This window comes from Phalacrocorax aristotelis, chromosome 1, assembly GCF_949628215.1.
Source record: "Phalacrocorax aristotelis chromosome 1, bGulAri2.1, whole genome shotgun sequence".
Classification (NCBI taxonomy): domain Eukaryota; kingdom Metazoa; phylum Chordata; class Aves; order Suliformes; family Phalacrocoracidae; genus Phalacrocorax; species Phalacrocorax aristotelis.
The window spans coordinates 75,118,763-75,146,341 of NC_134276.1; the positions used below are offsets into that span (position 1 = coordinate 75,118,763).

The 27,579-nt window shown below is 41.5% G+C and overlaps 1 protein-coding gene across 4 annotated transcripts in view; it reads right to left on the minus strand.

Annotated features, from left to right (window-relative positions):
* SLC9A7 (solute carrier family 9 member A7) overlaps positions 1–27,579 on the minus strand; it is a 74,082-nt gene that overhangs the window by 20,471 nt on the left and 26,032 nt on the right. For 2 of the 4 annotated variants that reach the window (XM_075093993.1, XM_075093974.1), the window contains exons 2-12: positions 19,380–19,579; positions 17,976–18,053; positions 17,200–17,276; positions 16,110–16,222; positions 14,666–14,771; positions 14,242–14,378; positions 10,000–10,110; positions 9,563–9,651; positions 9,335–9,448; positions 6,796–6,907; positions 5,277–5,430 (exon numbers count right to left, since the gene is read on the minus strand). In XM_075093993.1, coding sequence (XP_074950094.1) covers positions 5,277–5,430; positions 6,796–6,907; positions 9,335–9,448; positions 9,563–9,651; positions 10,000–10,110; positions 14,242–14,378; positions 14,666–14,771; positions 16,110–16,222; positions 17,200–17,276; positions 17,976–18,053; positions 19,380–19,579 — 1,291 coding nt within the window. Of the gene's footprint in view, positions 1–5,276; positions 5,431–6,795; positions 6,908–9,334; positions 9,449–9,562; positions 9,652–9,999; positions 10,111–14,236; positions 14,379–14,665; positions 14,772–16,109; positions 16,223–17,199; positions 17,277–17,975; positions 18,054–19,379; positions 19,580–27,579 lie in introns of all 4 variants that reach the window. The other 2 variants (XM_075093984.1, XM_075093964.1) reach the window with 1 other exon arrangement.

The following is a 27,579-nucleotide window of genomic DNA, read 5'->3' on the forward strand; positions in this document are numbered from 1 at the left end:
AAAAGGATTTCTGTTGTAGAATAATGGAAACAGGCTGCAAAACAGAAGGATGTAACCTCCTGTCAGACATCCCCCATTCCAGTTGGGAACATAACACAAGGCTGGATCCCAGCATCAACACTCGCTTCCTGCCATGGCAGCACACGGAGGCACGGTATTTAAGAAATGCACATTTTAACTTTGGACCAGCTTGGATAAGACAATGAAGTATAACCTGAGACTGCCACCAAGCTGTCAGTTTTACCACCATCCCAGACAATTAGGTAGTTCATGCAGCAGCTATGTGAGAGTTGGTGTTTCCAGATTTCTGTTTCAGTTTGCTCATTTAAAGAAAAAAAATATTTTAAAAAAATCACTAAATAGATATCTCTTTAAAAGACTGTATTTGAAAAGCCAGACATAAAGCAGTAAATACCCAAGTTGACACTGTGCAACCTCTAACTTTTATGGTAGAAAGATACCTAAAATATTTTAAATTGAAAGATATAATGCTTTAAGATTTAGAAAAAAAAAAGGTTGCTAAGTATAACTGAAATTACTTAATTAAAACAAACATGAACTTCCTCATTTGAAGCAGATTATGAAGGAGTGGAAGGCATTAATCTACATGTTGCTTCATTCAACATGAAAAGGACCAGGACAATAACCTCTAGTGAAAAATGGAAAACACATTATTTTGCAATACAAATGCAAGGAGTTCCCTTTTTTCCTGTGACAGATAAATGAAATGGTAAGTCAGCTACTTTTCTAAAAAGAGGAACTTTTTCAGTGGTTTTGATTTACAGAGCTCTCGAGTTTGCTGAAATTGTTAAAGCTTCAGGCAGGAAATTGATTGTTTTAGTCTCAAAGGATAAAGCTATATTTTTAATATCCAAGTCATGCTTTAGTTTCTAAGAAAAAAAAAACTCTACTGCCAGAAAAGTATAACTGTTTACCACTCACATGCTTGGATACGTCTCACTGATAGACAGCCAAGAAATTCAAACACATGACATCATGGCTTTAACTCCAGTTTCTGCTGTTAATTTTTAACTTGCTTAGCACCAAATGGCAGAAACCAAAAGCATCTAAAGATCCCATTATTTTCCACTTGGATTTTGCTGTCACGTCCTCACTTTCTCCATCAGTTAGGCAGTAAACTAAAGTTAAGTCACATTGCGTCCTAGATTAAGTGAAGGGATGTAGGAAACTAAACGACCTCTTTTCTTTTAACCTCTTTACTGCCAAATAATGTTGTATGGGAGCACTAATTTCCAGCCTTTTGCAATCTAACCTAATGGGCAAGTGCCAAGGCTCAGAAAGCATGCCAGGCCATCCCAGGGACAAGTTACCTTCTGCACAGCCTCAGGAGTGCATCAGGACTATACTCTGTGCTGCTGAGCGAGGCACCGGGACAGCACCTCATCTTGATCTCCTCCTGCCTACCTCTTCCACTGGGTAGAAAGGGATGGAAAAGAGAAAAGCAGCATATTTCTAGAATTCCAATGGAAACTAATTTGTTGCTTTCTTAAGTCTGTAGAGGTCGGACAAGACTTCTTGCTTTCCAGCAGAAAGGGCTCTATCACAGAGGGTACTTTTCCAGCACCAAGTTTCTAATTCTTGATTGATTAGCTGCACACGGCTGCCACCTCCTGGCACAAATCTGATTTCATGTGGTCTCAAAAAGTGCAATCTCCATCGTTAACAGAGCAGTGGCTACCAAGGCAGCTGTAGGCAGATCGATGCAGTTTTCTAAAATACTTCCTAGGTAGAGTTCCCTTGTTTACACTATATCCTTCCCTTAATAGGCAAGTTAACCATTTGTTTTCTGACAACCATGCCAAACAAGTGACTTAAAATTACTGCTTACTAGCAAGGGTGGGTAAATCTCCCAAAAATCAAACCTAAACACCCAAAACTATGGTTCAGACAACTGCCTTTTGGCAGCTACTCCTCTAGGAATGGTATCAGAGCCTTTGTAGCTGTTCTGCCTTGTTGGCTACATTAGTGATTTTTGCAAGTATAGCCAACTCAAAGGGCAAACCTGGAACGGATAGTGTTAGCCCTTTCACCCTTCAGAAGCGACTCATCAGCCAGGCTCAAGGAATCTCAATACTGAACCAGATTAGTCCTGCTAAAGGAATCATAGAATCATTAAGGTTGGAAAAGACCTCTAGGATCATCAAGCCCAACAATCAACCCAACACTACCACGCCTCCTAAACCATGCCCTGAAGTGCCACATCTACACGGCTTTTTGAACACCTCAAGGGATGGTGACTCCACCACCTCTCTGGGCAGACTCTTCCAATGCCTGACCACTCTTTCAGTAAAGACATTTTTCCTAATCTAAACCTCCCCGGCACAGCTTGAGGCCATTTCCTCTCTTCTATCACTAGTAACCTGGGAGAAGAAAACCAACATCCACCTTGCTACAGCCTCCCTTCAGGTAGTTGTAGAGAGCCATAAGATCTCCCCCCCCAGCCTCCTTTTCTCCAGGCTAAACAGCCCCAGTTCCCTCAACCTCTCCTATAAGACCTGCTCTCTAGACCCTTCACCAGCTTCGTTGCCCTTCTCTGGACACGCTCCAGCAACTCAATGTCCTTCTTGTACTGAGGGGCCCAAAACTGAACACAATATTCAAGGTGCGGCCTCACCAGTGCCGAGTACTGGGGCACGATCCCTTCCCTACTCCTGCTGGCCACGCTAGTCCTGATACAAGCCAGGATGCTGTTGGTCTTCTTGGCCACCTGGGCACACTGCTGGCTCATGGTCAGTCACCTGTTGACCACCACCCCCAGGTCCTTCTCTGTTGGGCAACTCTCCAGCCACTCCTCCCCAAGCCTGTAGCGTTGCATGGGGTTGTTGTGACCCAAGTGCAGGACCCGACACTTGGCCTTGTTGAACCCCATAAAATTGGCCTCTGCCCATCGATCCAGCCTGTCCAGGTCCCTCTGTAGGGCCTTCCTACCCTCGAGCAGATCAACACTCCTGACCAACTTGGTGTCATTTGCAAATGAGTAAGTATATATTCTTGGATGCTTCCACAAACTGCTTCCTAGGCTTGATGGGGAGAGAAGAGAAAAAAACCCAAACAAATCCAAACTTCCAAACCGCTCCCCTCCCTCCCCCGTCAAAAAAAAAACCCAAAACAAAAACCCCACCACACACAAAAAAAGCTGCTACCTCATAACTAGTTTCCAGTTGGCCAGGAGCTGGGCCACATGCTACAATTCAGTGCTGTCCCACCACTGGTGACTGAAGGAGCCCTATGGCAGAGATAATGGTTGACTGCACTCAGAAGCTTCCTTTGCAGACTGAACACAATTTCTCTTCTTAGTTGTTCAGCAGCACATCCTGTCCCTTTCTGGATGACAAGGTTTGAAGGAAATACCCAGGTATACTCCCTCAACAGAGGAGGTGCAGGCACCAAGGCAGAAGGCTCAGGATGCCAGCACCTACAATGAGAGCTGTTAGAGTCAGTTTTGTTGTCCTAGTTGCAGCCATGTTTCAGAAGATGCTTTGGAATCCACTCAAATGGAGATCAGACAAGGAATATCCTCACATCACCCATCACAGCGGCTGCAGGCAGATCTTTGCAGGCTTCACTCAGCTGTTGCGAGTGGACTGCAAGCCCTGTTCTTACCTGCATACTGCTGGCCAGAATTCACCTCCTGCTCCCTTGTAACCTGTGCCTTGGACAGTCTATGCACACTGCCGGTTATGCAGATGCTGTGCCTGCCCTCCTTGCAGAGGTTTTTTGGTACAGTTGTTCCTTATATATCACCATCACACAGCAATCTTCTGTTGTCAGAAGTGCCACATGTAAAGCTACACATGGCACCTATTCCAGGTACCTTTTTAAAGTCATTACACAGCTCATGTGGGAACAGAAGCCAGTCAGGCTGGGCTTAGAAATATAGTTATGATGTGTAATTAATGATTGAGAGATACCACAACTCCACTGCGATTGTTTTTGTTGTTGACTTCACATCAGATGTTGCATCACCTCTTGTGAGTGACATGACCTTCAGGGAGCCTGACTACATGGAGGTGATGCTTGTTTCAGGTGTGCTAGCAAAACATCTGGAACTTGCATTTAAAGACACTTTTGAAGGACAGAAATGGATTCACCAAAAAAAAGGAAACCGTGGTTTCCCAATGTTTGCTGTTAGTCAGAGCTAAGATACTGTAAATCACTGCTGTAACACCTAACCTCAGCTGGAAGCATGCTACCTGCAATGAGAAGAGTTCACAAGCATTTCTGAGAGTCCTGTATTCCCCCCCCCCGCCCCCCAACCTAGAAAGCATCTGCTACCTATTGCCACAAACAGTTCACTTAAGTTTTCCAAAAGCAGCAGCAATCCCTAAGAATGATCAGTTCTTCCAAAGACTGAAACTGTTTTGTTTTCTCCTATCCTATCACAGGGCAATGGGATACAAATTCTGGTTAGCACAATTAGAAAGTAAGACAAAGTAAGCTTTCAAGTGCCAAAGAGCTCAAATAATTTGCTTATGAAAAATGCACTGAAGGGTTCATACAGTGTGTATTGTTTTAATTCCACTCTATTTACCTTTGCACCCCCAACTGCAAAAACTTTCACAAAACGCTAACTTCTATGGTCTTTAATAATGATTGATTCATGATTCTGTAGCACTTCTGTTGGTAAATATCCTCAAACACAAATGTACTTGCAGCCCAAAAGTACTAAGTATTGTCCAGGATTTACAGACAAATGTCTATAAGTATGCTACTTACCCTTTCACAGGTCTCATCAAAACAGGAGAAAATGCATCCAGAAGACTAGCAGGATCCCATTTATCCCAGTTGTTTAGATAACACCAGGTTTGTTTGGACAGATGTTTAAAGTGCATTAAGTTTAGCACAACCCACTAAAGATTCCACTTAACTTAAAAAACACAACAAGACCATTGCCAAGAGCCGAAAGACAGGGAAATATCTTAGTACAATAGGAAGAGAAGTTTATATGGGACTAGATAGATTAACCCTGTCTCTTCAATGTAGGGGCTGCTGTATGAGCCAAAACTATCCCATATCCTGCTAGGTTGACAAGGGCCTGGATACCTACTTTCATCAGAGCGCTTTAGGCTGAATCCCAGCGGCATCAGTACATTTTCTTCACCAGCCTGCACAAGCACCTTCCTCTATAAAACATAATATTCTAAATACCTAGAACACCTCTAGCAAGCATTAAACAACTTCTATAGGACTATGCCCGATTAGCATGGTTGCCACTTGAAAAGTGAAGTTTCCCCAGCATACAGTTGCATACTGACCTGATGTTCAGCCACGACAGCATGGGAGTGGTACCTCCACCAACAATCCACACAGTGAAAAAGACGATGAGTAGAGTTGTTGAGAACATCATTTGATGTGAGTAGGTAGCAGTATCTCGTATAGCCAGAGCAAACGCCATGGCTCCCCTGAGACCTGTGCCAAAGAATGAGATAGCAGAGCTTCAGAAGCGCAACCCTGCCTATTTATAACACAGAATCTTTCCTTGCTCCTTCCCTGCCACACAGGCACAAAATGACAGGCAGAAAGCACTGGGCTCCAGCAGGTTTTAAGTCCCTCAGTTTCCTTGATAAATTATGCCCTGGGATAGACATAATTTGCCCGTGTAGTTTTCTGTAACTTATAGAATCCACAAATGCTAAGAAAAGGTGTGAGTGTTTCCAGAAACCAACAAGAAAGAAATGCAGAAACAAAAAAATTGTGGACTACAGCAAAACATATTATGGAAATTCAGCAGCTCCCTGAATCCAAATGAAGATGCACACTTTTCCAGTTAATTGCATAACTGAAGTGGGAGTTCTTGAAATGAAATTGTTATCAGCTGGAAAAACGTTCTAGTTAACAACATGTGCACAGGCAGACTATATTTCCTCCCCCTCCCCTGCCCCCAGTTATGAAAGTCCACTAGCAAGGACAAGCCATGGTATTTGGCTGTCTGCAGACTTCTTTAGCAGGGGAATCACAGAATCACAGGATGGTTAAGTTAGAAGGGACCTCTAGAGGTCATCTGGTCCAACTCCCCTGCTCAGGCAGAGTCACCAGGAATAGGTTGCCCAGGACCATGTCCAGATAGCTTTTGAACATCTCCAAGGATGGAGATGCTGCAACCTCTCTCAGCAACCTGTGCCAGTAAAAAGTGTTTCCTGATGTTTGGAGGTAATACTCCTGTATTTCTGTCTGTGCCCATTGCCTCTGGTCCTGTCACTGGGCACTGCTGGAAATAGCCTCGCTCCATCCTCTTTACATTCTCTTGTGTACAGAGGTATCCCTGGCACTTCTTGAGGATGCACATGTTTAGACACCAAGACACGCACTCCATGATTTGCGTTATCTGTGTGACAGAATTCATAGGGGAGTTTAATGCAAATACCTTGCTTTCTCCAAATAAGTAGGAGATGGCATCCACAAACATGCCCCGATTTTCTCAGCAGATATCTGCTTCTGCACAATATGTACATCATCTCAGCTAGAAATAACCTTCTGGAAGAGATATATCCCAATTCCCTCATCCCCTTCAGATGCACTTCAGATGAAAATACTCTATTCCCAACATGAGGTGACTGCTTGCTGCCTGCAGCTGGCATTTCAAGATGCCACTCTTCTCAGACATGACACACTCACTGTAAAGGTTGAAAGATACACGATGGCATGCTGCAACAACCATTAAGTCCTCTATTCAGGATGCATGGATGTGGATTATAAGAGCAGAATGTAGTACTCTAAATTGCTTTTGAGTTAAAAATAAGATTTTTTCAATTTACCAAACATTTTTGCTTTTACCTGAAAACATCATCATGTGTTGAAAGTTCCAGCTGATCTTATGTCTTCTGCCCAGATTCAACAAGAAGGAGAGAGGGTAGATATGTGCAGCTCTGCCCAGAAAGATTGCAATCTGTTCACAGCTGAGGGTTAAGGATTTCACTTTCCTGAGGCATGAACTCCAGGGTACCTGGCTCTAACATGAAGCTTCTGTTTTAGTGAGAGGTTTACATCACGATATCAAATGTTCTTGTTATCTCTGTCTCCATAAAACAGACTTTCACCAATTATGTGCCTACAGAACTCATTGCACAGAATGCAAATTTTAACTAATATAACCAATTTTTTTAATGAACGGTGAAATTATACTTAGTATTAAAATTACAAGAATACTTAAAAAATTCACACTTTAAACAACTGTCACCACCACCATTCGGCTACATGTTTCAGGCCAACAGAAATGCAGTCCTTTGTACAGAAGGAAAACCAACATAAGACCAGCAAGTGGCCAGTCCATTACATCTCCTGCCGATGCAAAATCTCCTACTGGCTGGCAAGCACTTAACAGTACAGAGTTACTAAGATGATAAATCCAAAAACCACTTGTCAGCACTAGAAAAAAATTTCAAAAAGAATAGTAAAGGAGTATTGCAGGAATTCATGACAGTAGGTGGTAAGCTCCTTCCCTCCCTTTCTGTGGTGTAAAGCATCTAGTGGTTCCAGTGAAGAGGCAGAAAGCTGAATACACCCTCCACCATCTAAGGAACACTTTGTGACAAACTAGAGCAATGTGTTTAAATCCTATAAAACACCAACACAATCAGAAGCCCACCAAAACACCGATCATTTGCTGCTGGGATAACATTAGAAGAATAAAACAGCTCTCTTACGGAAAAGAAATAAAACCACGTAAGAGCTCTAGACACCACTGAGTTGTTGCCATAGCTAAAGTAAAGCAATACTGTCTGCAGGAGATTTAGTCTCTAAGAATACAAGATCTTGATTATTACTTTGTACAGAAAGCTTCATGTAATTATTCCAAATAGCAGACCTTCTGAGGCCTGCAGAAGTCAGACATTGGAAGCCATCATGACCAATGTACATAGGAATAATGGCTAGGATTTTGTCATTGACACTGAGGCTTTAACGCTCTACCTTTGCAGTCCAACCCTTCTCTTTCAACAGCTAATGGCATCTCTACATTCTGCTCCCGCAAGGTGTTAACTCAACAGGGACAGTAGCTGTTGAGGCAAAATGTGGGTGCTAGTACTAGCTGCCCTCCTCACAAAGATAGGAAAACTCTCAAGAGGCAACAGAGGTTAAGTGCAGTGGTAGAAAACAATGTGAAAAATGTAATAAAAGATCGGTGGGTAGGAAAAGAAAGGAACAAAATAAATACTGAAAACAAACGCAAGCCATAGCATAACTTAAGACAGGACAGAAGGCCACAGCAAAGATGAAAAATTACAGTGCTTAGTATACCAGATGCCACTATTCTGTTCATGTCTTTATCCGATGGCTGCAGGGCTCTGGAGCATTTTTTAGGACAGAAAAATGGATGTGAGGAGACACAGGAGAAAATTTATTACTGTTTCAGAAAAAAGTAAATGGCCAAAGGAAAATAAAGAGAAAAGTGATAAATTCCTAGGAGGAGTACAGAGATGAGAGAAAACAGTGGAAAGGAGAGAAAAGAAAGACATTCTGGAATAGGCCACCTTTATATGTCCTTTCACTGGGTTTTATCTCATTGCCAATAGCACTACTCCTGCAGCAGGAAGAGAGAAATCAAGACTGGAAGGGTAGCTCCCATTGCTTTGTGTGCACTTTTAATTGCTCTGAATTTTCAAGCAGCCAGTAATATAGTGAAGAAATAATAACATAAGCTATTTCAACAGGGGTGGGGTGCAGAGAGGAATCTAGTGATTTCCAGCTTATGAGTGTGACCACTACAGAAGTGTTTGGTTCTGGGGAATTCAAGAGCCAGGTACCAAGTCAGCAGGGACAATGGAAGCTAGATACCCACCTCCAACACCAGCACCCTTCAGCAGTGTGTACCCTTCATGCCATGGTCTGCACCACAGCTCAGTTTCCTTCCTCCTCCCATCACCTGAGAACTTGACCTCTATTTTGGGGCATTGCTGAGAGATATTCTGTTCACCCACAATGCTCTTAATTTACCTGAAGTTTGCTTGTTCTTTTCTAGGGACTGTTGAAAGTAAAGAGAATCCTTTTTAGGTCCCCAAAGTTTGAGTGCGAGAGCAACACAAGCACTGCTGGCTGTCAATAGCCAATTCACCCAGTAAAGCACATTCATTTAGTTATCTACTGAAATTATATGGCTTCTAGCACTTGCTCAGTACAGAGCCAACAAATGTGTGGCACAGAGGCCTTCGGGATTTGATGTAAGGGATAACCAAAGATTGTTCTCAAAGGTCTTGTGCCTGCAAGACATGAGGGAAACTCAGATCAGCTGCCATCCTCTGTTTGGTAAAGCCAACAGACGCTACAAGTTTTCAGGCATATAAGACAGAGAACCCTCACACAATGCAAAAAAGGATACAAAAGCTCCAATGATGAAAACTGGGCTGAATATGTGTTTCTGGAAAGTAAACAGTGCCAAACCCATATAAGAAAATATGAAGTTCTCTGCCAGGAAGTGCAATACCTCAAAGAGCTAGGGAAAACACAGTCACATGTTAATGGCCAAGCAATAAAGCTGCTTTTCAAAAACAATAGTACACAGAACACTACAGCAACACAGTGTACAAAAGGTGAAAGACAGTCTTGCCTGCTTAGTGCGACTTCTTGATTCAACTGACAAATTATTGTACGTATAATGTGCCTGGGTAATTCCACAGAATAGGACAGCCACCACACCTGCAAACAGAATCACATGTAAAAATCAGCCTGTTTACCATGTGAGCTCAACACATTTACCCTTCTATTAAATTTATAGATCGCCCTTAACCTTATGATTTTATGAACATTATTTTCCACTGAGTTAGATTCCAGGTTGGAATCGGAGGGGTTGGATGTGTGAACCAAACCGGTGCTTTTAAAAGCCCCACAGTGAGCTGCACCTTCGATGGCATCATACTGAACATAAAAAAGCTTAAATCACCAACATCTTGTTTCTCATGGGGAGGTTGCAACGAGAAAGTGGAAAAAGGGCTGCCATGACAGACAGGACTTCTGTCACCATATGCTTGAATCCCAACAACTCACCAGTAAATCCACAAGCTTCTGCAAGCAAGAAAGTGCTCCAGGACATCAAGAAGAAGAGAGCCGTTTCCAGCAGGGGGAAGCAGTGCAACTTTGTAAACTTCGTCACGTTAAGTCATTTGTTAAGGGATCAAAAAATAAATCCTTTGGCTTCTCTGTACCCAGTATTTATGAAAAACACTTTTATGTGCTAACAGCCAATGCTAGTTGGAAAACAAAACACTTTTAATGCTGAAAAACATCAATTCCATCACATCAAGATAAACTTGAGAATCCAGGTCTCCCCTTGCAATAGTCAGGTTTGGATATTTTTGCTGCATATCCATGGCATAACTGTGGCTTCACTGCTTTGAGGCAGTATCTTACTCTATGCCACGTTGTTTCCCTGCAGAGTGCCAACAGGGAAGGAATACATACCTGGCGTTGTTTTAGATTGTGTCTTGGTTTTCCGGGGGTGGGGGGGTGGCTTATTGTTGTTTTGGACTTGGTCCCATCCCTGTGCCAGTGTCATTCCCCCACCCAAATAAAGATCCCACTCATCTTTAAATAAGGCATAAGATACGTTCAGAAGCATTTAATTCATAGGGCTGTTCTTGACTACAGAAACCCTAAGATGAAGTAGATTTATCAGAATTTTTCTGCTCAGATTTAAGTCTTTTTCAGCAAGCATGGCTACTTCTGTACTTTTGAGGCAAAACAGAAATCCTGCCTACAACAAAATATATTTCCTCTCCTTGTGTTAATGTGTTTTAGATTAAAAGCCAACCCAGAGCAGCTCAGTCTTCCAACAGGAAGAACAAACAAGTTTGTCTTCCAGAAGAAAGCAAAACTTGAGGAACATCAAATAGACACCGAATTAACAGTTCACACAGCTGCTGAAGAAGTGGAACAGACTTCAGTAGTGTTATATGTAGCTCTTCCCATGCTACAGAGAAGTTGTTCACATATTTATAGAATTTTGTTGTGGTTGGTTCCCCTCCCCGCTCCCCCCCATCACTACTCTGGCAGCAGGTAAACGCTCAACAGCTCACTGTCCCTGAGGTACAGACAACTAAGCGCTACTCTACTAGAGAACACAGAAAGAAACCATGTGTTAACAGAGGTGGTAGAGAGATCCCTGGTCTTTCTGAAAGCTGACAACTAGCACCATCATCTCTGAAATCCAAGCGGGAGGACAGCAAGAGCACAGCAAGGACACCTGAAAGAGTAAGGTGGTAGCACTCTCCCCTGCTCCTGTGAAGGAAATCGGTACCTCAATGGACAAATCAAGGCTGCACCATCATCCACCATGGCTCTCCATGTGTAACACAGCTGCATCCCGGGCTCTCTGCAGCACTACACAATCTAAAGCTAATGGCAGCGCTGCTGCTTGGGGAGTCATAGCTCAATATGGGACAAGGATGTTAAAAGCAATGAGCAGCACTGCTTTTCACAAAGAAATTCACAGGTCCTTGGTAGGTCTGGGGTTCACAGCACACTCGACTGCCTCCTGCAAGCAGCACTCAGGTAGCCCAGAAGACTTGGTGAAACAGTCTCCTGTGGGCTTTATCACAGAATACGGTGTTCACAACAATCCACAAGTGATTAACAGAGGCAAACAGGTGGCAGTGTCTCAATGGGAGCCTGGTTAGGATGAAGCAATCCTGAGGCCAGCCACCCACTCCCCACCCGCACCTACTTCTTGTTGGCGTTCTCTGCTAACCTGGAGGAGGGCAAGGGCTCTGAAACACATATTCCAGCCACATCTTCAGCAGCAACCCTGCTTTGTCAGAAGGCTGCACTCTAAACAAAAGCCCAAATCATGATAAAAAAAAAATATCTCCATGACAGCTGACATTACACCGAATACAAAACTCGGCATTTTTTTCAACAGCTGTTATTCTCCACGCAGTCATTTCTCCATATAACCATCTCTCTAAAACTTTTGAGGACGTACTGTTACACTGTGCTAGATTGTTTTTTTCCCCCTCCTGAACAGACCCATTTTGTAACATCCTGCTTCTGAAGCAGCTACATCCACCGGAGCAACAACTAGAACCCATTGTCCCACAGAGCACTGATAATTCCACAACACATTTATCCCAGTGCCTGGCTGAAGAGGCACTGATGGATGCTTGGGAAACTGGACAGCCACAGTCACTCCATGGGAGAGGAAAAGGTTGAACCTTGTTCCCGTGAAGTTAGGCAAGAGCCTTTGTCAGAACAGATTCTTCATTTGCCATCTTTTCTGGCAGCTTTGTATATCACACTCTTTATTCCCCTTGTTGTTATTCTAAGTAGCCATATGAAAACACACTCATTAAATCTGAAATGAAAACCTATGCTCATCATTCTGGAGGAAGAGAAGGGTGAGCGAAAGGTAAGGAAAAAATATTCTTCTTATTTCCTATAATTACCCAAATAGAAATGTTAATTGAAATTAAATTATTGTTTCTGTTTTCTTAACTTAAACATTAAAGCAAAGACAACTTTCTTTCTTTACTCCTTGGGCAAGGCCTTCTGCTTCACTTCATTTCAACCAGGCAGATTCTGCAATTTGGAAAGAAAACAAAGTGGTACAATACCTTCTTAACTGTTATAAAAATAATCACAGACAGTGAGGCCAAGACAGCTTGCTGGAAGTCTGAACAAGTCCATGTATGTTATCTGCATCATATTTGGAAATTAAGTATTCTGTCTGTTTTCAAAGGACAATGGGTAACTGTATGAAACCCCTCATTCATAGAGAGGTACAGTTATAGGTACCTCACAGCTATGGGAATAACAGTCTATTCACTTCATTCATGATGTACGTTATGGGTTCTAATCAGCTACAAAAAGTAAAATGAAAATTTACAGTTTACTTCTACAGTACTGCATGACATTAAGTATTCTTCCAAAAGAAAATAGTTAAAGTTACATAACCAAGCAACAGTTTAAGGATTTTTTTTTTTGTTTGGGGTGTGGGTTTTGTTGTTGTTAAGAAAACAACAAAACAAAAACCAAACAAAAAAAGCCCCAAAAAACCAACTTCCACACCCAAACAACCCACAGAGGCTGCCTTCTGACCAGCCTCCCTGCTCCTAGCCTCATGCACCTTCTTGAACACAACATTAGAAACAGCAAGAACCAGCTGCTGTTTCAGAAGCATGATTTTACAAAATTGATCTGAATGCATTTCAGCTGAAATTAGTAGCCAACCAGCAAGCCAAAAAAACCAACAGTATTAAATCAGGTAGAGCTATGGATGGCTGGTAGCCTAAAAGCCAGATAAAGAATCATGGTTCTGGGCCACATCGATTGCAGAACAGTGGAACTGGAAGACCAAGCATTAAAGCATCACAGCACTTCTTCCCCTTATACCTGAAGGGTTACCATTATGCAGACATATCAGACAAATCTGTGTGGTGTGTATGTAACAAGACAGTTGAGACATTATTACTTAAGATGAAGGCTCACAGATTCATTATTATGGTATAAAAATATCACATTTTACCCCTTCTATATCAGTTTTCAGAAACCGAGGCAGATCACAGCAATCTGGGACGTGTACAAAAATACTAGCTAGTCTAAAAGCAAAAGGATTTTAGTTTTTTTGCTGAAGAAGCATCACAATTTCTGGAGCAGGTCAGGCTTAATAAGGTCTACTACCTGAGCCTAAAACAAAACCCACACAGATCTCCTGCTGAGCGCCTCAGAGCTCTAATCAGATAGTGGCAGTAAGCTTCAAGAGAGCAGGACAGGTCATGCAAAGCACATCATGTTATGATGTTAACTCTGGTAGAGATACAGTCCTATCCTAGACAGATGACATCAGACTTCCAGCAGAAAGGTTAAATGCAGGACTCTCAAAGAACCCTGTGGGGTCAGAAATAGCTATTAATGACTTTGCTGACAATAGAATCAAACACCATTTATCATACGAGATGTCTTTCAAGCCCAATAATAAACCCCCTTTTTCTCAATTTCCTAAAAAGAAACTGAATATTAGGACATGCCCATTTAGGGCCTCCCCCTGGCTGGCAGCATGCAGTAATACTAGTAAAATTTCTGGTGTGGCCACAGTTATATTGGAAACTGGTGATTTCTCTGGGTACCTATATGCCTTTCTATAGACAAAGGTTACGTGAATACTGATCACATCTTCACACTCAGATTAAAACAAGACACTGTCAACGTTGCTATAAATCGGAAAAGGTGAGCCCTGTTAGAACCCGAATGTAGCATGTAGTCTGGAAGAGCTAAACGTGAAAAAGGATATCAGAGCTGTCACAACCCCCGTCACAGCTCCCATCATGAAAGAACCACTGAATATTCCCAGGAAAACACCTACAGACTTGAAAAACGCTGCTGCATCAAAAGCATGGGTATTTTCACCTGTTGGCTGGTAGGCAACTATAGATCTAGAAGAAGTAATGCAATGAGAAGTTAGAAGTGGCATCAGAAAAGTTTTATTGCATAACAGCAACACCCGAGCAACAGAAGAGACAATCCCGTACTGAAGGCAAATGTGCCTTTCTGCTGTATGCATGCATGAGGGATGTTGGCAAATGTTTGCCATGTTTATTAAGTCAGTTCAAGACAATCCATTTAAATTCAAAATAACATTTCTCAGAAAAAAGCATTTATTTTAGGCAAATATCAAAAGCAATTAAGTAATTTCAGAGTAGAAATTCAGGTAGTTACTTACGAAGATAGTACAATGGCAACCGCGTCATTCAACACGCTCTCCCCAAACAGAAGGGCATAGAGATCAACATCAGCATGCAGCTCATTAAATATTGCTAGCACAGTAACTACAGAAAGAAAAGAAAAAACACACTGGCTGACTTCAGGAACAACTGCGTGAGCCAATGGAGCAGACTTTCCAGTTTGCCTAAAGCAACAAAACCCAGGATTTGAAGTATAGGATCAAAATTAAACTGGGAAACAGACCAGTCATGTTCATCTATAGGTAAGCAATTCCACCATCAGTTTTAGGGCAGCTCCATTAGGAGCTGTTGTCCTCTCATCTGCACAGTGTTTATAGGAAAGCCCCCATGATCATGGGATATGGGGCAGATAAAGCACTTCTACCAAAGACCTGATAACTTTTGTACATGTTCCACACAAGATAATCAACAAAACACTGTGCAGCTCTTGCTACTTTAAAAGGTTGTATGGATTGTTGACATAGCTTTATTATTTCAGCCATTGTAAAACAGTGCTAATAATCCTAAGTGTTCCCCAAAGCGTACACTATGCCACAGGAGCGTGCATTTGCACAGAATTTAAAAAGGACAAGACTGCTGAATATTTATAACGACCCTTTCAAGAAACTTCTGAGTTGAAAGATCATGATCTTGAAGATGTTCCCATATATGAGCTTTAAAAAAAAAAAAATCACACAGTGATTTTTTGCATAAATTGGGTGCAATCACCAGCTGTTCAGAGCTCAGCTCAATCACAGGAGCTACTTCCCCTTTTCACACAAATCACTACTGAGCACCTCAAATAAGCTGTTGTAAATGTCAGACTTCATAGTTCACCACTCCCTACCCCAGCCCCTGGCACACACCAGCTCTCCAGACTGACCTGTCAAGCAGAGACACCTATGTGAGCCTGTGGACTTTGAAGGATGACTAGATTAATTTGACAAAAAAAATCAAATTACTTTGTTAGAAGAGCATTCTTCTGTTTAAACTTGTAAAACATGAAGTTCATTTGAACAACAACAAAGAAAAAATCCCCAAAGAGGCTAAAAGCCTCAAATATTGCTCTTAAATTACCCAATGTCCCAAGCAACGTAGCTAAAGAAGGAAGTCCTGCTATCCAGACAGTGTAATAATTTCATCTATTTGCGGTCTTAAACTTGACATATACTACACAAAACACCTACTGGGGAAAAAAATATTTAAAGTATTTAAGCAGGAAAGTTATATTTTTCCCCAATCACATCATATCAGTCCAGCACCAAACGGACAGAATAGCTTTCACAATACTCAGAATTTGTGTGCATTTCAGAGAAGAGAAACAGAGATAATAGCATAACATAACTGAAAATAAATTGCTGTTAATATCTTCATGCTATACAGCCAACAACTGTAGCAATAGGAATAGTTTGGAAGGTTATTAAAACATGTTCAGCAAGCTACCTGGATCAGTGGCAGATATTATTGCTCCAAAGAGGAGGCAGTCTGTATAATAGAATTTATCAGAGAGCTGGCCCACCAACTTCATTAGTTTCACAACCCCATACATGAGATTCCTGAAGAGAAGGAGGATAAGAGAGTCCAAGTCAAACAAGTTGGTGTATTTCAGGCAAGCAAAGGAAAAAAAACAGGCAAAATATTTCAGGCAGGCTTTGTTATGTTACAGCTCTGTGGGACTGCTGCAATTTAACACTAAGCTCTCAAAATTAATTTTCCTCTTTTCCTTATGAACCGAGTCAAGTGATATATGATCCAGAATATACCATTTAAAATGAGTAAGCAAAGCATGAAATCTGTTCATACAGCTAGTACATAGAATCTACAGGTTGTTTCCTTTTTCCACCAATGGGAACATTTTCCTGCTCAAAATTTCCCTCAGTATTGGTTCTCCCAACACAGTACATAGGCCAAAAGCTCTGAGCTAAGAATAGCCTTCAAACTATTTCTCTAGTGAAATTATCTGAGACACAAACCAAGGTCATTCTGTATTTTAGAATATCTATACAGCAGACACGGTAATATTAACAGCATAAGCAAGTAAACCAATGTGACTAGCTATCTTAAACTAAATGTGTGTGTACATATATGCATAGAATTATACACATGCACACACACACAGAGAAAGAGAGAATACATGTGTGCACGTGGGTACTGGAAGGGACATCTCTGAAAGTTTGATAGCTAAAATTCTATTAGAAGTAGTGTCCACAATTCAAGTTAAAGTCAATTCCAGTAAGAGTCTAACGAGGTTTTGTTTTGGACTGGACCATTACATCAAAAACTCAACGCCACTCTTTAATACTGTGGACTTGTCATGTGATTCAAACTTGACAATATCATTTCAAGGGCCAGTATTGTTTAGAAACGGGATAAATCTCAGCAAAAGATACATTTGCATTTTGCCTGGAAGATACACGGATAAAATCCTCAAACCACCAAATTACAAAACTGAAGCAATCTGGAAGGCTCAACATACACTTTATCAACTTAAACTTTAGTAAAGGAAGGAACTGATGTCACAGAGTTCACTTACCCAATAATAAAACAAGATACTGCTGTTCCTAAAAAGGCATAAGCCAAAATGGACCCCAGATTCCTGAAAAAGTGTCTCTGCATAGGAAAAAGAAGTTTATATACTTAAAACAAGTTTATCACCTGTTCAAAAACATACAGCACACTACTACACTTGCATTAAGACACAGAGATTCCCCTCCATTTCAGAGAAATGCTTCATTACTCCAGTGTAAATTTTGTCCACCTTCAATAAATTCAATAAACCAAATCTGAACCATGTATCAAACCCTAAATGGACCTTATTGACGGGAAGCTTTCCATACAGATGTTTTCATAAGAGATAAGAGTTATCTGCAAAACTGAAAAAGAGCACCAATTCACGGTATCTTCAAGCAAGAGCAGGATTTGGGCCTTTCTGCCATTCAGTGTCTGGCACCTCACTACTGGGACTCAGGTTTGGGTCCACTTCTTGGCATGATTTACTGCATTTTGGGTATTAGAGAGGACCAAAACAATTCATAGCAGGGCATTTTTTAATTTAAATTAAATAGTCATTAACCTCTGGCAACATTCAAAGGAAAACAAGCAAGATTAACTAGAGTTTAATGCATTTATAATAAAAAGTACATGTAGTTTCTCTTAAAACAATATGACCCAACCATCTACGGAGAAAATAAGATTTTCTTACCGCCATTAAAAAAAATATGCTTGAAATGGAGACTGTACTCCTGAACAAGTCAGCAGTCTCACAATTAAAAAAAAAAATTATGCTCCTTGGAAAATTATTACACTTACTTTCTTCAGGCTATAACCAGCATGAAAAATGATAGGAGGCAACAGAATGTTGAAAAACACTTCTGGGTCAAATGTCACCTAAAAAATAAAATATGAAACTTCAGTTAGAAATAGGCATACACAAATTGTTAGGTCTTTTCCTCTTTCATTTTCTGACAACTACTGTTTTTGGTTGTTGAAACAGCAAACAACTGGCTAAGTTGTCCCTCAAAAATACCAGCCAGCTCTGTATGTTTGCAGCAGCAAAAAGCAGCAGCTGTTCATGGTAAACAGCATCTAGAAAAAGAGACATCATCAATTATAGTCTTGAAGCATTCCCTTTTTAAATTAAAAAATTCTAATAGAAATTATGCTGGAGGAGGTATCTCTTATTGTAATAAACAATATATATTTGCAGATGAGGTGCTAAACTCTTGGGGTTTGGGGGTCTGGTCTTTTTTTGCACAAGTCTAGCCCCTGCACAGCTGTTGTAAGCCAATCAGGCCAGATACAAGACTGGTCTTCAGGAACTGGGATCGTCCATCACTTCCACGTGTTTCAGTGGTAGCTCCAGATCCAGATATCCATGAAGGACTACACTAGAGTAAGGTACAAAAAGCAACATGTAAAATCCAATCAGAAGTCCTGCACACATGTGATACTAACCTCTCTTGCCCCCTACCTAAGCACAGGTTAGAAGACACACACGAGTGTGCAACTCCCAGAACAGGATTAATTGCAGCTAGCTATAGATACCTCTAGCAGACAGGTACATATAAACAGCCACCTAAGCTTTCTCCACAGTCAGCAGAAAAAAAAAGTGGTTTTAGGTTACAAGCCTAAAGTCTCAATCCTATACTTCAAAGTCAAGCTTTGATACACACAAAAGGTGGTTAATTCCTGACACTGAATAGAATAAGCCACCAAATAGGAGATCTGAGTAAGAGTTAATAGATGAATTTCACTTCCAGTACCAGATTGTCTCATTTGGTGGATTATAGGGACATCAGCAAAAATATTTCCTGACAAAAAACAGATTTAAAAGCCCTAGGAAAAACACACAAAGAAACAATCACTTTTCACTAAAAAAAAAAATAAATTCCTTGTATTATACAAAGCAGCATCAGGCTTTTTTGGTTTAGATGGTCTTCATGAATTTTACAGACATTGGAAATATACATTAAGTCTTTACACAGAATCAAGGGCTTTGGGAAAGCATTACATGCATGCAACAGAGCACAGTTTTGCTGGCAGCGATATAATACAGACGGTGCTTTTGAATTAAGCACTGAAGTACTAATGCTGTCAAATATACGGACACTTGATACTACCCAACATTCAAATGGGGTGGTGTGGGGAGGAGGCAGGAAAGCACAGGTAAAAGAAAAAACACTCGGCCAAGCACAAGAAATGGTCTACCCTCACCTTTCGCAACATGTCGTTTTGCTCCACGTTGTGGATCTTCCCAGGGCTTATTTCCCCTTTGAGCGTATACTCAAAGAACTTCCCGCTGACGTTGACCAGCAGGGTTGTAAACGGCCTGTCCTCCTGTGAGCAGCTGAATGGCTTGTCATGGCCACTGGTAGAGGGAGTCCCGTATCTCAAGATCACCCCAACTATGAGTCCTGGAAGAGAGTTAAAAATCCATGAGGCTGACTTGCTACTCCTGTGCCTAACTTGTTAGTTTCAAATAACATCCAAGGTTATGAGCCTCTCATGAGTCTTACAAGCATACGTGCTTCATAAACATTTTGCCATGAGTCTTTACTATCAGTTTCCTGCTGAGGAAGAGAGGCCCCGAGCACATCAAAACTACCGATGAATTTATAAAACCTGGTATCTTCCTGAAGTGAGAAAACATTGTTTTGTGTTTTGTCTTCCTAACCCTCATCAATGCTGGTTTTGTTCCCTGGGACCCTCACTCTGCATCCATAGATCTGTTTCCCCAGGTGGAAAATTAAGTTGACAGGTAATAACCAGAGAAAAAATGAGGTATAACAAAGAAAAAAATCCTATCACACACCACGCACAAAAAACCCCAAACCTGACTTTTCTTTATGGCATAGTGTAATGAGTAACAAAACTGCACGCCAAAAAAAGCCAGCCAAAAGAACACACTTCATACTCTCTCCAAGTACAGAGGGGAAAAACAGTTTTAATGCAGGAGAAGGTACAACAGTTAGTAGATGTGACACTAGTGGGTGGCTCCCCTCCAGCCCTCTTTCTCTACAATCAAGAGAACATGGCAGGAACAAGATCATTAAAAAGTAACTGGAAGATTAAGATGTATTCTATTTAGAAAAGAGAAGTAGATACTCAAAGAGAACACAGGGGAAAAAATCCCTTGAGCAGGATAAATCTACTTACTGAAGTCTCAAATGCCAACAATTTAAATACAGAGTTTTGTACAAGAATGCCTCTAACAACCCCAGAGCATTTGACAGCTATGCATGACGGATGCAGCAGAAACGCAGCTCTGCACAAAGCGGCAGGTTAGGGCCAGTCACCTCCACGCCACTTGCACTGCCAGTTATGGGTAGAGACCTCTTCACCAACCCAATCAGGCAAGCAGCCAAAGCTTTCTGCTGCTCTCACCCCCCTCACGCCTAGGAAGAGCTAGGGTCGCAGAATACACCAGGAAGACTGTTTTAAAACTTGATCTAACCAGCATCAGCCAGAAATCCTGTAGTAAATCAGAAGCCGGAATGAAAACTGTACAGATGAGCTTATACATAGCAGTGGCACAAAGCCAGATCTACACCGCTACTAAGCTGAGAACAGGGAGGGGGACTGCAATAGGCTTAATAGCTTCTTAGGCTCAGACACTGTCCTTCAGTGAATTCATTGCAAAAGCAGATGGGAAACCCCCATTGCTATTGCATTAGCAAGATGCACTGGGAAGCAGGATGTGATCGCATTATACAACTGGATATAATCCACTCATACATCTTCCCCCAATAATAAGATATACGAGTTATTTTAAAATAAGTTTTGAAGATACACCAGTTATATCCGTAATTGACACCCTGTGTTTGAAGTGAAACATCCCTTAACCCTCAGAGTCCCACGGCCCAGCTAATACAGCTACAGGGAAATACCCTGTTTTCATACACCTTCTACTGATAAAACACCAAACTGCATGACCTTCGCACTGAGCACCGCACCACTTAGGAACATCTGATCCCTGCTGCCAGGCTGCTGTCTCGCAGCAGGATGCAGCTGGGACCAGGGTGGCCGGTGTCAAAACAGGAGGACAGCAGAAGCAGCGGCAGCTGACCAAGGCAAGGTGCAGTCAACTGGCTAAAACTACATGGGGCTCAGTCATGAAAGGAAATGGGGTGAAAATAGAAGGGGCCCAGGAAGCCACCGAAAGACCATGGACAGCTTCATTAGCAAAAAGTATCGGGCACTTGGTAGTTCAAAAGATGAGTTAAGAGAGGGGAAGTTCCCCAGTCTTACAAAGGTACAGGCATACTGCTATATTTATTATACGGTCCCAAAATAAGAGGTTTTGAACATGAAAGTGAGATGAGTCAGCTGGACATGTTTGACAGAGACATGAGCTGCAGAAATCCTGAAGTCATTAATACCTTTCCAAAAAATATTTAAAGTCTTTATGGAAAACCACATGGAAGTATTTTCAGTTTTCCAGTGAATATTGGATCTTTTACACACTGAAATGTTACTGGACTTGTTAGATGATTTCTACATCCCATCTCACTTGATAAAGCAACACTGACAAAAAAATGTTCCAAAAAAACTAAAAAAACAAGCGCTTTTCAGGCAGACGAAACAGCTTGATTTACAGCTTTAAAAAGGATGTCTTTCTAAGGTGCCTGCCTTTAGGCATTATACAGAAGGCCAGGGCATCCTCTATAAATTCTCTCCAGATACTTGATTTCAACCATTTCCAGAACGTCAGAGTTGCAGCTGCAGAACAAAAACAGAAGAGAAAGAGAGACCTGGAATTGCTCAATGGACAAACCTAGTGGGATGCTCTAGACTGACTTCTTGGCTGTTAACACAAGCATAAATTGAGTATAGCCTTGTTGCTTATTTGGAAGCAAGGGGAGGGATAGACGCTGGAGGCTAGGAACAAATACGGCAGAATCAGCACACAAACTCCATGTCACTTCTGCACCACAAAGTCTCACTGGTGAAGAGTTTATGAAGAACCTGGATCAACAGAGCAAATATTTATCTGACTGCTTAAAAACATTTTACCTCTTCAAAAAAAGAAACCTCTAGAGCCACTAATCCAGCACCATATTTTACTGCAAGAGAAAAAAAAAAAAGCTAGAAATGGGCTGCAAATACTTGAAAATTTGAGAAGGGCCTTACTTTCAAAGTTTGGGTTTGTGGTAGCTGTTGCAACAGCAAGTTTACATGACTGCTCAAAAACTCTCAGGAGGGATAGTATCAAAAATTAATACTTCATGCCCTGTGTGCATGACTTACATTCTCACTTTTAACAGAGGAAGCATTTACACCAGTGTCTTGTGTATACGATGTCCATCATGGAGCGAGTACACAAAGAACATCTTATTGGAAATGAGGCATTAAAAAGCCGGGAATATTTTTTTCCCTTTTAAAACATATCACTACTGATAAAACATTGGACTTCAGACATAGTCAACACCAACCTACACAATGCACCGTTTAAAATGGTATATTTACTTTTGGTTTTGTTTGAGCACAGAATTCAGTGAAGCGAGAATATGAATTCAGATAGGGGCACTCAACCGTGAGTGCCTGTCCCTGGTCAGAGCCAAGCTCTGTGTGGTTTCCAGCCCAGTTGTCTGCTGAAGAACCAGCCCTGAGGTTTCAGGGAGCTTCAGGAGGCAGCAGCTTGCAGGAACCAGAGGTATTCGCACTCCACGACACACAGTTCAATCAGTGAATTCAAACTGTGAATCAGTGGACAGGATCAAAAGACAAACTCAAACAGTTTATTTCACACGCTCCTGCTAAACAGCCAGGCACCAAATACTGAGGATCCTTCCCTATGCAGTGCAGTTTGTATTAACCATGTTTCAGCCTGAAGGAGACTCAGCAGAGATCTCATTGCTGTTTGCAGCTATCTACTGGGAAGACAGAGAAGAGAGGGACAGACTTTTCTGAAAAGTGCACAGTGGTTAAGACTAAAGGCAACAAACTTGTTGCAATGTGGGGGAAAAAAAATTAGGCAAAGTTTGCTTTTGGTTTTTAGACGATGAAGTAGCTAAGCACCAGCAAAGGCTATGCAGAAAGGCTATACCATCTCCATCTTTGCATATGACCAAAACTCACATGAATATGGCCCCGAGTGACCCAAGCTGCAGCAGCTGCTGTGAGCAGAGGGCTGGACAAGACTATGTCCAGAGATCCTTTTCAGCCTAGATGGTTCTGCAGTTCATACTCTTTCCTATGAACAGCTGGATCCCTCAGACAGGTACTTTATGCTGCAAAGGTTTCTTTGTTGCTTCCTGGGTCAGTCTTGGGGATTTCTGTTGCTTTGGAGTTAGGTTGGTTTGGGTTGTTTGCTTTTTGCCCCTCCCTTTTCTTTTTTTTTTTTTTTTAAACACTGACAGACAGCACTGCTGACTCTAAAACCAAGTCAGAGGAGAAGAAATGGCAGTGTACGAGTCTGATCACAAAAGCCAAAGTGATCCAGCAGACCAGGAAGGGGATGCTTTTACTTCCTCAATCCACCCTGACTTGCCCCTGCCTGGGCCACAAGTCACCCTGTGGAAAGCAGGCAGAGAGGGTGACCAGGAGATGTTCAGCTACTGTTAATGTCACATAAATACAGAAAAGCAGATTCTGCAATACAGCAGAGAAAGCACTTGCTAGCAGTCTTTCATTTTTTTAAATGTAAAAGTAGTAAATTTTGATAGCAACGCTGGAGCAAACCACTGGTTTGTCAAGCTGGGCAGCGCTTTCAAGGTGAGACCCAGTCTCACCTCAGCACACAGCCTGTCTCCCCTTAGCACAGCCCACACAGAGGCAGAATAGAGTATTTTTGGTATTTGGACACCAGCTTCCTCGTGGTGCGAGGTGACAGTGAGTAAAGCACCTGTTTGCTTTTGAAAAAACAGGTCAAGAATATGTAAAAAGGATTTCTTACATTTGAAAGTCTAGATTTTTTTTTCCGCCATAGTCCCAAAATAAACTTTTTACCTGCTTGAGGACAAAGAAATGAAGATGAAGAAAACCTTGGCAAGAAGGACGTAAGAAAGCCCTTTAAGTATTTTCAAGGCAAAAGACTAATAATATTTATCACACAGCTTGTTTCGCTATAGAACATTTGTATGCAGGAAGATATCACAGTTGCAAAGTTTTACTTTGAGTAGCCTGACACACCAACAGAGAAAGTACTTTTCCTAATACAGGGTCAACCTTTGAATGTCACAGTCTACACTTTCAAATTTGGCAGCAATATATGAGGAAGCTTGAACGCTTTCTTAGTGCTTTGTTTCTGATTTTTGTTTGAAGCATTGTTTCTGATCCAGAACTGAGCTGGTAATATTGCACATCAAATAAAACCAGATCAAATGTTACACACCACCTCCAGAAGAGCTAACAACCCACTCTCTATACCACTTGCTTGCTACTCGCTGTGCTATCGTGCACAGGAGTACAGAGGAACACTGTTATACGTCCCCTTGAAGAAGGGTTAAGCAAATCAGTGCAGAGCTCCAGACCTCCGTTAGGGTCTCACACTCAGCATCGCTAATCTATCAGCTACTTTCTTAATGGTGCAACACTACCAGCATGGCACTCATCAGCTTGTCACATCGCTGCAGACGATGCAAGACTTGAAAAATGAGAAGCCTGTTTTAAAATTAATCCTCATCTTTGGCAGTTTATGTTCAGCAGCGTAAACACAAGACAAGTTCTCATCACATTTCAGTTGGAAAAAAACCACAACTTTTTTTGACAGGGAATTGAGGCAGGTGATGCCAATTCTTTAAGTCTGAAGGAAATTTTGGGGATATCCAAAACCCAAAATGCTGAATAACAGACTCAAGGTCATGCTTTCTCATTGCCTTAGGCTATTTTAGATAAGGAAGTTAAAAGACAGTAAACAAGCTGATAATTCTTCCTTGTTGGCACATGTAGCAGTATGCTATCAAGGGCATCTTTGTAGTAAGCCTTTTATTCACCTTTTAAATAAGCCAAACTAAACATAGTTTTGAATTTAAATAAACAGATCACTCACAGAAAAGTTACTGGGACACTGGAGAACCAAACGTCAGATTAACTTGCTGGCTCTGCACTGCTTGACACATGTGCACCATGCACACCCTCACCTTCTCGCAAGCCTTGGTTCCAAAAAAAACCCCACAAGAGTGTCTGTGATGGTCAAAAATGCCTTCTGACTAACTGTTGCTTTAGTTTTTCCCAGGGTAACCAATTCTTTTTCAGGTCGTGTCATGTTAGCATGATCTACCATAGTGAAATGGTCAGAAACAATATGTGAACTACAGAATAAGGCAGTTATGCTTTATTCTGCAATGCACTTTCTTACTGATGATGGGGTTAAAGAACAGGTTTAAGGTAGAAAAGAATAATTTAAAAATAAAACTATGGAGATATTTAAACAGAATGTTGCCTTGGAATTTCAGTAGTTAATTTCTGAAGAATTATTAGGTTTCACACATAGCTTCACATTTGCACAGGAGAGTTATAACTCCAGAAAAAAGTAGTTTGTTCCAAATAAGATGGCAACCACAGAAACATTATCATTAAAAAGCAGCAAAATAATAACCAGTAAGAAAAATCGTTCCCTGTATTCTCCCCTAGAGTCTAAAAATCCAGAAAAGAGATAGTTAGAAAACACAATGAAACAAAAACAGAACCCCACAGCAAACCACAACCCCACATCTTATACTGAACATCCTGAACTGAAGACTCAGCCCTAGCAGAAAGTGCTGTCCTGTGGTAAGGACATGTGGCCTCTGGTCCAAGCACAGGACTGTGAGTCAAGGCTCCTGGTCCAATTCCCAACTCTAGCAGTGACTCAGTGGAAGAGTTCAGACAAGTCACAGAAGACAGTTTAAAGAGACACCCTCAACTTCAAAAAAAGATACTACAGATAAAAGGCACAGATATTTGTCAGATATTACACAAAGAAGGTCAGGGCCTGCAACTAATCTCAACTCCCCTTGATCGTGTGTTTTCAAGCTCGTTTAGCACATAACCATTGTTTCAGGCAATGCGGATTTAACAAAGCATTTACTGTTAAATATTTTATACATAACATTTAAAAAGATTTTTTTGTACTTTCAGAAGCATAAAGATTCCTCCTTAGCTATAAACCTGAAAGCAGTGAAAGCCATACACATACTAGTGCCACGCACATTCCCCTGGAGGCATGAGCTGCAATGGGCAACCACAAAGACACTAAACTAACTTCTGCCGTCCCACCATCCCCTTTCCTTGCCTAGCACAGAAGCGACTCCCTAACAGGGCACCAACTGCAATGGTCCCAAGTCCCATGCAGCAGAAGCAGAGCTGAAGCATTTCTTTCAACACAGATTTTGAAGCCAGATGAGGAAAAACCCCAGACACTGAGGTTCTTTCCCATGGGCAAGTTGGTGACCACACTGGCAGGCAACCAAGAAGAACAAACAGCAGGAACAGCAGCAGCTCTGTGGTGGATGAAACTTCCTGTTTAATCATTGTGTTTTGTTACTGCTTTTATCTCCATTTGCATATGCATGCTAGAATATATGCATATGCTCAGCATATCTTGAACATGAGGCCACAAGCTCCTCAGAGTCCAAAAAAGAATAACGTCAGGACTCTTGTTATAAAAAGCTCTACGGTAATATCACCTGGCTCAGGCACTAGCAAGAAATGAAGCTTCCCAGTTTAAAAGAAAAAGCTCAGACAATTATTCCCCCAAAAAAACATGCTATAAAGCTTCGGCAGAATGAGTTATTAACCTGTCATTGCAAGCAGTCAGGCTTCAATCTGCAACCCCATTGAAACTCATTAAGAGGCAACAATCTGCTGACACTGTCATTTAATTCTGAAGGTTTGACATAAGGAGAGGATGAAGGGGGAAGGGGCAGGAAATACATTCCTCTTGGCATGGATTTGGGTTCAAAGACCCCACAATATCTACAAGGAGAGCTGTTAACTATAGATAAGCCTGTTTTCTTGCTGTTAACTATAGATAAACCTGTTTTCTTACTAAGGGGAGTTTTGCATCCCAGCCTCAGGCCTTTGTTCATTTGAGAGATATTTAAAGTGATAGATGTGTGTGGAGGCCTTCATCCTAAAAAATGTTTCTGGATGCATCTGACTGGGGTAGGGGCCCAATCAAATCCTTAGGAAGAACAAAAACAAGTCTGAGCAAGGTGAATGAACTAAAATCTGCATCAGAAAGGTTTTCAGTTGTCTTAAGAACTTCCCAGTACTTCTGTGCTGGTTTTGTCTGGGGTAGAGTTAATATTCTTCATAGCAGCATGTACGGGGCAATGTTTTCTATTTGTGCTGAAAACTGTTGATAACACAGGGATATTTTCATTGCTGCTGAGCAGTGCTTACACAAAGCCAAGGCCTTTTCTGCTTTCCATACCACCCCACCAGCAAGCGGGCTGGGGGAGGTGACACAGCCAGGACAGCTGGCCCCAAC